The sequence below is a fragment of the Parasteatoda tepidariorum genome, chromosome 5 (assembly GCF_043381705.1).
Source record: "Parasteatoda tepidariorum isolate YZ-2023 chromosome 5, CAS_Ptep_4.0, whole genome shotgun sequence".
NCBI lineage: Eukaryota > Metazoa > Arthropoda > Arachnida > Araneae > Theridiidae > Parasteatoda > Parasteatoda tepidariorum.
Genome location: NC_092208.1, coordinates 39,953,159 through 39,968,220, shown reverse-complemented (window position 1 = coordinate 39,968,220; position 15,062 = coordinate 39,953,159). Strand labels below are relative to the sequence as shown.

The 15,062-nt window shown below is 29.6% G+C and overlaps 1 protein-coding gene across 1 annotated transcript; it reads right to left on the bottom strand.

Annotated features, from left to right (window-relative positions):
- Positions 1-2,421: 2,421 nt before the first annotated feature.
- Positions 2,422-14,507, bottom strand: LOC107450818 (zinc metalloproteinase nas-7-like). Its single transcript, XM_071181039.1, has 5 exons — positions 14,417-14,507; positions 12,502-12,619; positions 6,876-7,050; positions 6,466-6,526; positions 2,422-2,651 (listed from the first exon to the last, which is right to left on the bottom strand). The coding sequence occupies exons 1-5, from the start codon at positions 14,505-14,507 to the stop codon at positions 2,422-2,424; spliced, it is 675 nt and encodes a 224-aa protein (XP_071037140.1).
- Between the last annotated feature and the right edge of the window lie 555 nt (positions 14,508-15,062).

Below are 15,062 nucleotides of genomic sequence, written 5' to 3'. Positions count from 1 at the left end.
TCAGACTCGCTGTCCGCGAACCGGACACTCCACTCTTTCATCTGGATTGAGCCCGCGGGCGACTTAGACTTGCTGCTATATAAGCAGATGAAGAATTAAGATCTTCAGTTATATCTGATCAGATCATGAATTTAATATCAAATAGTAATAATATTTGAGTTAATATATTACTAATAATGAGGTGTGAGCCATGGTGGCTCAGGGGATAGAGAGTTCACCTTCCAATGAGGTGAGCTAGGTTCGAACCCTAGCTACGGCTGGTTGATACAAATTCCGCACCCGGTTCGCACTAACCGCAGTGCTGACGTAAAATATCTTCCGTGGTAAAAGGATCGTGGGTAAGAGTCCCCTTACCACCAGGCTAACCATTAGAGTGTTTTGTGGTTTCCCTCTCTTTGTTAAGCGAATGTGGGTTATTTCCATCAAAAAGTTCTTCACGAAAACAAATTTCTCCCAATACTTGATCCGAAAGTTTTTTTGTTTTCTGGATTGGGTTCAAAGTTACAATACTACGGAGTTGAACATTAGTAATTGTAAACCTAAGATTGGGTAGGTTGCTCAATTGCGGTTATAAAATAAAATGCTAATAAGGAATCTAGTTTGTAGAGAGCAATTAGGCATATATATATATCAAGGGGTGGTATACTTCCGTAGCAAAAATAAACTTTGTTCATTTCCTCTCCTCAGGAGCATCCTTGGATAAGAATGGAAGTGGGACATCTATTCAATTTGTCTGAAACTATCCCAACTGAGCGGCAACTTTTCCAAAACAATTATTACAGCTGTTGAAAATTAGAATGTATTAAAATTTTTAAAAAATGGTAGGCAAGATTTCATAAAAACTGAAGCAAACTTGTCACTACAGCTACAACTTAATTGAAAAAAAAATTATGATGACCGATTGTAGTACTGATTACATATATATTTAATCATTTATGTTTGTGGTAATCACAAATGGATAATTTCATTGAAAAATAGAGCTGAAACGAAGTAGTTTTGCAACCACTTTTTTAACTTTTGTAAGGATGGCAGAAATTTCAAAAAAGTATTTTTGCGTGACCAGCTTGCAATGTGTTAAGTGTTATGGATAAAAAAGATATTACCGGCAGTTTTCTATTGCCATTCATTATGATTTCCCCCCCCCCATCAGATTTCGATTGTCTGCTTTCAAGAGAAAAATATTTATTTTACTCAGGTGAAATCATTTAATATAAATAAAAAATTTAAAGAAAATTAAAGCAATTCTTTTGTGCAAAAATTGTGTTATTTTTAACAAAACGAATGCCCGAAGTCTTGCTCTAGTGCTGGTGAAGGTTTAAAAAGCTCATTTAATGATAATAGTGGTAACTAAATTTACAGCAAAGTCTTCTTGTTGAAAATAATTTATACTTAATAGGCTGCAATGGCAGAAATTTTGATTTGCTTTGATAAGTAATTTCCTGAAACTTAAATATTTTTTTATGATCCTCTGCGTGCCTAGTTATCAGAAACGAACAGTATGTACCAGTATTTGTTTTTTTTTTAAAATATTGTATACCTTTCCTTTGCCATCCAGAGGGGCCTCTTTGTCACCCCTGCCGTCTGTAAAATATCTAACGCTCTACATGTTAAAATTTTTTCATCTTAACGTTTAGTAATGACTTGATTCAGGGTTGTCAACTTTCTACGTTTTGTAATGGTAGTAAAGTGTATGTTTTTATGTGTGATTCTTCGTTTTGTTAATTTGATTTGAATTATTTTCCTTGTCACAACGTGTGAATGATTCAAAGGTTTATATATACAGGGTTATTCATAATTCCATCCGCCTGTAAACGCCATTTTTCTTTACTACAACTGGCTTCAGTGGTACATGTTACTGCCACCTACCGGCAACTGCATAAATTAAAACTTGAATGCTTTTGGAATAATTTCATATGTTCCTTTTTGCCATATTCGTCTTCGTTTTTTTACTATATCTTCGAAAATTATGAGTAACCCTCTGTTTGTTTTCTGCTAGTTGAAGCCTGTAAAATGCTGTTAAAATCAATCAAAATTTAATAAGCTTTAATTTTGGTTTGTCAACCTCTCTTTGAAATATTTTGCTTAGAGCGTAGTAGTTTCCTCCAATTATTGTATAAATGTGTAAGCGTTGAGGTAGGTTTTATAAACAGTAAGTGGATGCACCCACATCAGGGCTGCTAATACGCCGGAAACGAAAAAAAGAAAAAAACTGTTAGCAAAAACCACTTCATTTATGTCTTGTTTGTACTTTCATGAAAACCAAAATATATGCTATTATTCTCATTAAATCTTTGTTGATAGAATTCTATATTTCACCCAAAAGTAAAATGATTATTATTTGGATTTAATAACAGCTTTTAATCATTTCCGGCTCACAAATAATTTCAACAATAATACAATAAGCAGACTTGTCATATTTATTCATAATTTCGCGCATTTATAGAGCTTTTTAATCTTTCTTATGTCTCCAGCGCTGAGGTATTTCCGCTGTCCAATTCTAGCTCTTCTTTTCTTTGGCTCTAAAGTAGGACTTTTACCTGGATTCTTGCTAAATGTGAATCTGTGGTAATGAAGAATTGATTCGTAATCATATCTTTCATTTAACACACTCATGTCGTACCAGTCAAGTTTCAAAAAATTATCCTTGTGACCTGAAATTTTAAAATTAAATTTATTTAGAAAAGGAAAAGTATTCCTACCCGAAAGCAATGCAGTGCAATACTTTTTATATTACTCTTTGCACTTGAAGGCTCCTGTCTAAACTTTAAATTATCTACCTCTCTGAATCTTAAAACTTATGCACATTAACCCTTTCGCGCCGACTGTCACTAATACGTTGGGATTTTTGGACTTCACGACAATTCCTGTATCATCTGCGAAAAGTGCTGTGATGCTATTAAAGTCTTGTCTGTCGATGGGAAAGTCGTAGGTAAATAATATGAATAGTATGGGCCCAAGGATGCTTCCTTGAGGCACTCCTGCTGCTATTTTTCTGTTTGTTGATTTCATGTTTTTAAAATTAACCTGAAAGGTTCTATTATGTAAGTAGGCCTGTATAATTTTAATGACACCAAGTCCAGAAATCCCAACATTGCCCTACAGAAACTCCAAGAAAAACTTACGGAAATAGAAACCTGGTGTCTAGACTGGAAGTTTAAAGTCAACAGCCAAAAATCGAAACTACTAATCATCCAACATAAAAGAAAAACTATCCTCCCAAAAAATCAAGTTGTTCTCTTCAGCGAAGCTATATCCATAGTCAAAAGCGCAAAATATCTTGGTCTGGTCATAAACAGCAAACTTAATTGGAAAGATCACGTTAAAACAGTTATCAACAAAGCACAAGCAGCCTATCACAGATTACAAATCCTTCTTCAGAACCCCAAAATGGAACTCAGACTTAAACGTTTACTCTTCATCTCGATGATCCATCCCATCCTAACTTATGCATCTCCAGCTTGGTGCAACATCTCCACATCACTCCTTAAAAAACTCAAAATATGCCAGAATGAAATCCTCAGGAAAATAACAAAAGCAAGAATATCCGCAATAAAAACATACATCGCGACCTCAACATAGATTTTTTAGATCATCATATTGCAAAGTTAAATTTCAGATTTTTCGAAAAGACCATAAACTGTGACGCAGCAGGATTCAACGAAATTTTTACTTTTGAAAACTTAAGAGAAGACATAAACCTCAGACCGATGGCAGCACATTTTTGTAGTGACGTAATTTTAACTAAAAAACAAAATATTTAATTTCCTTTTATTCCAATTGCATTCCAATTACCAGAAAGAACCACCTTAAAGACCACAATACAAGACGAATGGGAAAAAGGCCGCTAACGGCCCCAGGCGCCCAAATAAATTTCGATGATGATGATGTCACAAATACGTGCCAGCATAAAACCGTATCAATCGGGGCAAAAAGATAAAACTGGTAATCAAAGTTATTCCTTAGCAGTTTATTTGTGGGCGGAGTTATAATAGTTTGATTTATTTAACTCACCATTACTTTGTTCAAAATAAAACTATTTAGTTATACTTTGAATTAACATTGATTATATATATGANTGTTTCAAAAAGAATATTTCAAAACAAATGCTTAGATTTCTTTCCTTTTCAAAAAACGATTTCATTGTCTATATTATGTGAAAGACGAGTTGTTTCTCTTACGTAGTATTACTGCGCAATCAACCATTTTAAACAATTACCTTTTATTCTCACGTGATAGTAAAAATAGAAGCAAAATATAAACGATATTAGATGTAGATGCGTTTCTGAAAAAAAAGTGAATTCTACTTTATAATGGGCAATACGTAACGTATGTTCAAAAGAGAGAGAAAAAGAAGCATCTTTAGTCAATTTTTTCAATTATTTTACGAATATTATATTTTTAGCACAATTTATGCCTCAGAAATATCATTCCTGCCAACTTTTACATATTTTAAAGAAGTTTTTTTTCAGTTAAAGAAGAAAAGGATTCTCGCAACAGCTAGGTGTGGGTCAGGAGGAGGGGGTCATAGATGATAATTCTCTATAATTTTGAGACCAACGGTATGATTGTGGCAATGAGGTCAGCATTACGCACAGGTCGCCTTTACTTCCCAGACCATAGAGTTGAGACCCCCAGTATTTCAACTCTATGTCCCAGACAAGTTACCTTTGATCTTAGCTCTAGGGGGGTCACGTTTGAATGAGTGATTTGAACAACTCCAGTTAAGCGGTAAAAATATGACAAATAATAACAATAATAAAATGATAAAAGCAATTAGTTATCTTCCAAAATATCCAAACGAGTGGACAGATTTAAGTATATATTTTCTGTGCTATTAATGTATCTACATCGATGTGTCTAAATTAAATAACACTGGGGAATATCTTTTTGTTTTGTTTTCTGTTATATGAGATTCTTAAGCGGATGCTTGATATTTTCGCAAAGCTGATTTAAAATTTGCATGCGTTTTTCTTACTAGTTACAGTTTCAGGGCCGCCAACTTTTCATGTTTTGTCGCAAAATTTCTTCAAGTGGTAGCAAGTTTTATCTTTTAATATGAGATTTATAATTATTTACTAAGCATGTGAACAAAAGATTATAAAAAAGCTACTCTGTTGCAGTTCTCTCGTGGCAAAGAGTTAAAATCTTGAACAGATGCCAACTTGATCCCCTTTGTTAAAAAAAAAAAATCTAGTGGTTTAATGAAATTTTAGTTATTTGTAGTTAAGTATTTTTTATTTTACGTATTTTACGTATTACTATCAAAATATATCGAAAATATATATAGTTTATATCAAAAATTCTAAATGTCATATGAAGTGTAACTTTTTTGCATTATGTCGTGGTGTCACTTTTAAAGAATGGGCGTAATTATCCTTTTTCTACAAGGGTTATTAACTACTTAATTCGCTAGCGATTAATTAAAACTTAGTAGAAAGCGGATCAGTTGGCATCTTCAATGTTCGTAAAACTGACCGAACAAATGAAAGCTTGTGTTTCTGATTGCTCTCTTCTGATTGCTTGTGTTTCTGATCTCTCTATAAAATATTTCCGAAAAATTATAATAGTTGGCAGCCCGGCAGTATTCATGCAATTAAATCCTTTTCACTCAAAGTATTTTCACCAATTAAAAAAAAAAAAGGACATGAACACTTAAAAGACAAATATAACTTTACTTTACTTTACTTTATTTAAAAANCAGTTATCGCTAGTTTTGGGGAGGAGTTTACTTATTCTTTTTTTAAATTTTTCAACAATATCTACTTTATCTTGGACTTACTTACTTTATTTGAAAACAACTGGGCACCTGGGCCGCGCAGTGGCCCCTATCCCATTCATCGTGAAATTACAACAATGAGGTAAAAACATTTTGAATATAAGCAGTCGTTGTGGTAGCTTTACAATAATATTACCATGATTAGAGAAAATACAAACTTGAACTGAGATATTTACAGTAATTGCCATGAAAATATGTACAGAAAAATATAACGTTGATTTGAAAAAATTACAACTTGAACAAAGATATTTACATTAATTGCCATAAATATGTACAGAAAATTGAATATGAGCATTAATAAATGATGATTATGTATATACAAAAGTCGTGATTCAAGAACGTGAAGATTTAACATAAATTTTCGACAAGCCTTAGTGGCGCCATTTAGTATGCTTAACTTTAATTTGAAAGGTCAGTATGCAGTATTTATTTATAATCTGTATGGAAAATAATAACAAGTTCTGAATAATAACAAGAGTTCAAATAAAAGTTCAAATCAAGTAAAAAAAAAAGAAAAGAAAAAAGAAGATGTTACTGTGCAAGAGTGGCTTCCCCTATAATCCTTTGAAATACTTTATCTTGGAAAAGAAGCAATTTTATATGTATGCCAGAATTATAAAAGAAATCTTGATAGTTACAGATATTTCATTTTTTTCGAAAAAAATGCAGGAATGAAATGTTTTACGTACCAGGTTTTGCTCTTTTCCGTCTTGCTATATAAGGGCTTTCACCCATGAGCTGTAGAAGGAGCTTCAAGTGCAAAAGTGTGAAATATTATTTTTGATTAAGGAACTCGAACTCTTTTTTTTTTGAAATCTGAAGTGCAATCAAGAAATCGACAAGATAATTAATTTAAGATCGACTTATACTCGAAATATACACAATATTAAAGAGAAATAAGACTTTATATTAACACAATTGATCAAATTTTACACCCGAAATCATAGCGGTTTCCCTCATTTTTCTTTATGATATTAATATGTTACGAATTATTACACATGAAGGATAAACTTCCTTAGAAAAATTACTACAACGAATCAAATGCAATAGATTTGATTCAGTTACAGAAACAATTATAAGTAAAGAAAACCTACTAAACATCTTTAATATTGTCCCAGATAATAGTAACATATTCGTCTCGGTCATGCCGAGTATGCTCGTGTACAAATCCTAAAACTTGCATCAATTCGTGCATAATAATTCCTAAATAGAGACACTCAGGAGATAAATTAAGTATTTGTGCTCCACCATTTCTGCCCCCGTAAGATGAACATCTAATAATAAAATTAGCACTAACGAGAAATTTAATATTTAAATAGTAATTCTAGTAATTAAATAGTAACTGGCATAAAAATATCGGAGTCATGCAAATATAGGGGAGTGTTGGGTACCCCTGCCCACTGTCAATTTCATATGTATAGAATATTTTTTCAAGTCAATGGGCCATCGGACATTAATTGTTATATTAAAAAAAGATTATTTTCAAAGTTTCAAGTATTTATGCAGCTGGTAACATGGTAAACAATAGTTTTGAAAATATGTTGAATACAGTAGTCATGAAATTAAGAAAAATCAGTTGAATTTTGTGATAAAAATGATAAATGAGGTTTATCTATTGTCATTACATTGGTCATTTTCATTTACACCTGAAAAAACAGTTAAAAAACATAATTTTTGTAACTGGGCGGGGCTACCCGACACAATTTGAAAAGAGCTGAAAAACATGTTTTTTTAAATTTCTATTTTTTTAAGTTAAACTATTCTTTTTTTGGTTCATTCTTTTTGCATTACTTAATTAGATGATAAAACAATAGAAACATACAAAAATATTGATTATTACTTAATATTATACAGAAATATAAGCAATACCCCTTAAGTGGGCGGAGCTATACCAGACTCTCTCCTACATTTAAAGAGATATATTTTGCTTTTGAAGAGATTTTTACGATAGAATTTCAGACTTTTTTTCGATAAAATTTATGCAACAATTTTAAACATTTGAGGCGTTATGTTTGAGCATAAATATTAAAATATTAAAATCCAAAATGCTGTAAAGAATTTTTTTTTTATAAACGTTTTAAAACGAACAAAATTTTAAAAAAGTGTGGCGTTTCAATGTATTTCAACACGTCTGCCGTTTACGATTTCTGAATTCCAAGTAGAAAGCAATTTTAAGAATATAAGACATTTTTATGATAAAATTCAAGTAACAAATTTTAGTATATCAGGTGTTAAATAATAATAAAAAATTTGAAATATTAATGTTAAAATTAGGAAGAAATTATTAATCAAAAGTTCTATAGTCGAAACAGAAACCTTTAAAGAGTGAAGTGTTTCAATTCATTTTTTTTTATTCATTTCGATGAACTTTTTTACGATTTCTGGTTTACGATTTAAAAAGTATTTTCTTTTAAAAATGTCTTAAAAAGTCATTTAAAAGCGTTTTTCATATTTATTTTTGAAAATAAAATTATACATATTACGTACAATGGTATTTTAGGGAAAAAAAGCCTTAAAACAATAAAATATAGATTAAATACACATTAAATACGAATAATTTAACGAAGAAAAATGTAAAACATCGATGAACATAACAAAAAATTCGATATGTTAAGGATTAGGTTATATTTATGTTAACAAAACCGAAATATAGTTATTTTTTTCTGAAATATTTATAAGCATTTATTTAAAGGTAAAATAGTGCATAAAAAGAAATAAGACCAATAATAGGATAAACAGGATTCAATCTATTTGATCTCGATCATTTTGCACGTACCATATTTTAAATGTAACATCTTAAGTCGGTTATTTCATAAGTGAAAGGATAATAAATTTTAGATGTCCCTATCATAGCCGGATTTTTCGAAATTTCTTTTAGAAACTTTTTGATACGCCTACAAATTCTCTTAAATTGGTGTTATTTTCGTTGTTTTCAGCTTTGCTCCTAAGTTTGATAAGTGCGCTGTATTTGTTCCCATTTTTACCTTATGACAAATAATCTGCAAATCCAAGATACTGTTAGAAAATGGAATTCTCCAAAAATGTTTAAAAAATAACATTTCTCTTTTCTGATGTTTGAATTAGGTATTTATATAATTTCGCTTTAGAAATGTACAGCTTTTAAAGGATTAAACATTGAATATTCTGTATTTTTTGTGTATTTATTTACTTTTTTTATTAAAAAAAAAGGATTTTTGCTGAAATTAGGAATGTTATTTTCAATTTTTTAACAAAACTTTTAATAAGTAAGGTATTCAAAATTCAATTACTTTCAAGATATTAGACAGGTAGATATCAAGATCTTTATGTCTTCCATAACATAATTAAGAGTTAGCACTAATTATTTAGCATATTTGTCTTCTCTTTGAGGCACTGAAGTTGGTAGGAGAGAGAGGGATAGGAAGGACGAGAAATTATCACTCGAAATTTCTCTATAAATTTGGCATATGGACAAAACTGTGCTATACTTTCATATGCAAATGTAGCAAACACAAGAAAAATATTGCTACAAGGCAAATTAAATAGCAAGGTTTTTATAGGGAAAAACATCTTAATTTGTTTTTGAATTTCAACAAAAGACTTTTTTTATTCATTATTTTCAACTACTATTAGGAGATACTATATTACAAATGAAAAGACTAATACATATTTTAACTCTTTGTCGCAAATGGGGCACCAGTTTTCCTTTTATGTATTTTTTTCAGACTCTCTAATTCACAGAAGAAATATATTTTTGTTTCTTTTTAAATATAGAAAGCAGTTTAATAGTTGATAAAAAATCTGTTAGATAGTCGGAATTACATTTGTACTAAAATATAAAATCCAAGAACAGTAGTTTGAATTTTTTTTCTCATTCACATTCAAAAATTTACTAATAATTGATTTTTTAAATTAAAAACATTTTATTGGTGAATAATTGTTTCTCTTAGATCTAAATAAATGCAAATTTGAAAAATTATTGTTTGGAAGTGAGCTGCGTTAGAAATATTTTACATTTAACGCAGATAAAGACAGCAATGCTTAAAGCTGTATTTAAAACATATAATTTATTAAATTGTTAAATAGTATTGTTTTCTATTTATTTTTACCTAAATTAATGCAAAATAATGAAAAAAGTATACAAAATATGTTGAATAAAAATTCTGCGTCAAAGAGTTAAGTGTCATTTTAGATTTAAATTTCTTTAAATAACTGATAATGAGATCAAACTAACTAATTGCTTTACAAGGTTATTTCGGATACAAAGTGGTGGGACATTATTAGGGTACCCAAGGTTCTAAAAAAACTTAATTGTAGCAATAAATTCGCATTAGTATTAAAAGCAATTTCTTTCTTCAGACACTATTTTAATGTTTAAGGGTCTGTAAGCCTCCACTCTTACATAGATATCTTTGTTTTATGTTTGTAACATTAATTTTTTCTAATACAACATTTTCCTTAAGATTTCTGTAGTAATACTGCATATAAATTACTAACGTATGACATTACGGTATTTATAAACTGGTAGAGTAATAACAATAAAGTTTAAAAAAAGTTTTCTCCGTCATTTTACGGTCTTCATGTGTTCATCGTTTAATGGTGAAACATCGAAACCAAATTTGGTAGAAATTTTGACCCGGAGTATTGTGGAATATAGCAGCCTGGTCACGTTCGATAGAAAAATGTCCGGTTTTATTCGACATCGCAATTTTATAGAAAAAAAGGCTTAAATTACTTCAAATGTGATGCTAAACCTATTTTGATAATTGAAAATTTATCAATTGAACTTACTTAAAATAAATTTTCAGTCAATCAGATTAGCATCAAGCATATGACTTTTAATTCGCCAATTTAATTCTCAGCTACAGAATTAAAGTCTAAATTATAATGTTTCACATTAGCCTCCCTTGAAAATAGTGGTATTTCATTAAATAAATAATCCCAATAAGCTGAAACAGTGAGATATTACTTGACAAGTAATAGTATTTCACATTAGCTACAAAGTATTTAATATTTAAGTAAGAATAAAAATTTTGAAAATTTTGTTTTTAGAACATTTAACATTTTCGACAATTTGGACATTCAAAATTTTTGATGCATTAGACACTTAATATTTCGAACATCGAACATATGTCGGTCAAAATTGAATAATTTAAGTATTAAAAATTGTCAGTTACAAAGTAATGCAAGTTAAGCTAAGAAAGTTTCTTAATAATCATATTAAATATTTTAAATCAAATGAAAATAAAGGATATAAGTCTAAAATAGTTTTTATTCTAACATGGCAGGTGTTCTGAACTAACATGGGCTGCTATTTAAATTAAATTAACCACACAGTTATTATTTCTGAATAAATTTCTACTTGTTCATCTGCTTATTTATTTAATCATTTCGATTCTCTAAAATTCGAAAATTTCTTTTACTCATTTTTGGGCAATAATAATTATTTAAAAAGCAACGTTGATATCAGAATAGATTTTGATCGCGCGAGTCTGTTCTGGCCATTGGGTTTGATTAGAGTCCCTATACATGCCTAGAGCATACTAAAAAGTTACGAAAGACAGCTTCAAAATTATTCGAAAGAAGAAAGTAAAGGTGTCGTATATCACAGTGACGAAGTTTCTCTCGAATTTCACTTTCTTACTCCATGTCAAAATCATATTAACTGTATGGAGGTAAGTTTCAGTTTTCGTTTTTTAATTAGCCAAAGAACATACTACATCACGGGTTGCGTAATTATCAATGAAATGTGAATAAGACATAAAAGTCCTATTTTATTTTTCGTTCTCTAGTAAAATTTCTAGAATAAATAACTTCATATTAACCCCTTGACATACGAAGACGTCTGGGAGACGTCATTTGCTTCTTATGTCAAAACAATAATTGATGTGTCTCAGACGTCTTCAGCACAGAAATGCCAACTTGCTCCGGACAGCAAATAAATATTTTAAAGTGGTAGTTTATTACTTGTGATTCTTGGTTTAATAAATTGAATTTAGTTGATTTTTATTCACCACAATGTCTAAATAATTCGTAGGCTTATATAATTCAGCACTTTATAGTACTTATGTCATGTTATATCTTTTAAAAAGCAATAAAAAATAGTAAAATATTTGCAAACTTTAGTTCGTAGTTATTTACAGTTTTTAAATTATTTTGACATGTCCGGAGCGGTTGGCATCTCTGTCAAGATTCCGTTGCGAGTTGTTGTTTACAGCGCAATCAAAGATCATTTCTATATCAAGAAATTAATAATATTGCACAGTTTAGAGTTTGTTTAATGATAAGTCAAGGGGTTAAGAAAACTAACGTTTTATTAAAAATTCACTGTTTATTTGGCATAAAATAGTATGAATAATTTGATGAAAATACCTAATAACTTAAAATTTTTTTATATGATAATGATTTTACAAAATATATGGTTGTTAAACATTGTTTTTTAGTACAATAATTTCATTGAAAGATTAAGATTTATTTTCAAAAAAGTATTTTTGAACTTCCGTTGGGTAAGAAGATACTTTGAGTTCCTTCATGTCTAGTAACTGAAGAAATTTTTGTTCCGTATCTTCTCCATAAATTTTGACCTAAACCAATAACAGACTTCACTCGCTTGCAATTACTTTCTAACTACGTTAGATACAGAGACTCTAGGATGCGGTACTGGCAAAAACAGATTGGGAACTCTTGTGATCAAACTTAATCATTAGAAAGATAATGTTATTGTATTCATATGTGGAAAAAGTTACCCTCCTTCTCTAGAAATGTGGATAAAATCTTCCTCATTTGTCCTTGAAATGAACCGGACACAGGATATATAGTGGAATTCAAGTATAGCTCTAGTAATAACATTATTTTCTTTTTCACCTGCAATACAAGTGAGGAAAGGAAACAAATACATTTAATATGTATGTACGAAAAGAATGTGCGAGTATTTGAGTATTTAACGAAAAACAGTATCTCTGAGTAACATGTGACAAAATTTATAAGTTTATACCTAGAGAATAGTGGAATATTTATTTTTAATGCAATTAGAAAATTGATTAGATCATGATATTAAATAAAGTGAGAGTTAGTGATATTGAAAACAGAAAAAAAAATCCACATTTTAATGTCAATAATATGAATTCAGTATGCAAATAATTTTAGTATACTTTTGAAATATAATATTCGAAATAGATTTATATATCATAAAAGTGGAAAAGTTATGAAAACATAGGTGTTTCATATGAATCTCAATGCAGTAATGAGTTAGTTTTAATTTTATCAATATACTACATCTATAAAAAATGGTTAGAGTTAAAAGAACACAGTGTTGCTCTATGAAGAGAATTTGATCAATTGATTACCTACGAGAAAGGGTTCAATTACGTGCTAAATATCAGTTAAATTACGAAAATTGATACAAAAAATTACAATTGATTTGTTAAAAGATGCTTTGTAAATGTAATAATAAATTGTTAAACTCATTATCCTATAAATCGCTAGAAAATATAATTATTGAATTTCAATAAATGTATTTCAGACACGTTTCAGGCAGTTTTAAAAACGGGTATTAATGTAACAAAAATCTGAATTATTATTGCTTTTTATGAAAAGTTTTTATGACAATAGCATGTATTTATTGAGCATGTTTATTTAAATAAAAATCTATAATTTCAAAAAAAAAAAATGAAAAAGAAGAGAAATTTAATTTTTCTAAATATTTTCAAATTTGATAATTAAGATAATGAAAAATACAGCAAAAATCAATGCATTTATTTGCTTCAATAAAAATTCAACTTAAAAACTCTTTTATCTTGAAAATTTCATAAAAATAGAGTTATTTTCTTTCAGTTCTATATCGTTTTACTGAGCTAAGTGCGTAAGAAAAAGTTATAAATAATTTCTGCGCTTTAATACAGAAAATATATTAAAGTTCGAGGCCATCAATTATTTTAAACATTTGCTTCTTAAAGTAAATCTTAAATAGGAGTAAGAAAAGAATTGTGTGAAGTATGATGTTTTATAAAAGGGATTCTTTCCTTTCTGGATACTTTTCCTTCAATGATAGTAAAAACTGCTTAAGGAAAACAGGTTGGAAAATTTTAGGAATTTATTTTATTATTATTTGTATCTTCATCAACTTAATTGATTTTGTCGTAATAATTTATTTTCAAATTATTTATAAAATCCCTACATGGAAAGGTGGAACTATAATTTTTTTTGCTTATTTATCAAGCTCGTTAGCATTTGTAGATATTTCAAGGAGAAGAGAGCTTGTTATTTCGTTAATCAAGCAACACGAAAAGGTTTATCATAGTTACACGTCTAAATATACAATTTTGATAGCATTTGTTTTCTGCTTCTTGTATTCTTTCTGTGGGTTAAGTCCCGAAGATGTATCTTTATACATTTATGGACATACACTAAATTCAAAATGGTGGTTTGTTTTTATATACATAAAAATATTTTTCTTGAATTCTGCGTTTCCTACATGGTCCTGTCTATTAACATTGCTATATTACAAATTTTGCCGTTCTTTTTTATCAAAAATACAAGAACTGAGAAAAAAACTAAAATCGGAAATTCCTGAAACATTCGGAAAATATAAGCAGATGAGCTTATTGATAAAAAAATCTGAAATCGCGTATGATATATGCGACTTTGAAGCCGCATTCTCACTGCCGATGTTTTTTGTTTGTTCTGCAAACTTTTGGGCATGTTTTAGTGTCGTGGGACTAATGACGATCAAGGAAGTTAGTTCAACGAGCATGATTTGGATTTTTGATTTCTCATCTTACATTTCCATTTCACTAGCTAATTTGATCATAATAATCTGGAATGGAAGTGAAGTCGTAAACAGCTTAAAACAATTCCAATTCGAATTCTGGAAACTAATTGAAAAGCGATCATATCTCCTTGTTGCTTCAAATTTAAGTGAGCACCGAGCCGAAGCGTTCAATTTGGTGAGAGATTTGCTGGAAAGACCTAAATTGTCACTGTCTGGATACGGAATTATATACTTTAAAAGAAATACAATATTCGCCATCATTGGGACAGTTTTGACTTATAGCTTACTTTTAATGAGTAAAGAATAAGTAAATTGATTTAATTGCATTTTTTTAACTTTCTTAACCATTCAAATCCTGGAAACTAATTGCTTGTCGCTTCAAATTCAACATGTGACCGAGTGGAAGCGTCCAATTTGGGGAGAGATTTGCTGGAAAGACCTAAATTGTCACTATCTGAATATGGAATGATATACGTTACAAGAAATATATTCGCCATTATTGGAATAGTTTTGACTTATAATTCACTTTTCATGAGC

Coding starts and splice junctions, on each gene's coding strand:
- LOC107450818 (XM_071181039.1), bottom strand. CDS start 14,507: ATGCTCGTTGAACTAACTTCCTTGATCGTCATTAGTCCCACGACACTA. Junction 7,051..12,501: donor CACATTTCTAGAGAAGGAGG/GTAACTTTTTCC, acceptor TTTTATTATTAG/ATGTTCATCTTACGGGGGCA. Junction 6,527..6,875: donor TCTGGGACAATATTAAAGAT/GTTTAGTAGGTT, acceptor TTGCACTTGAAG/CTCCTTCTACAGCTCATGGG.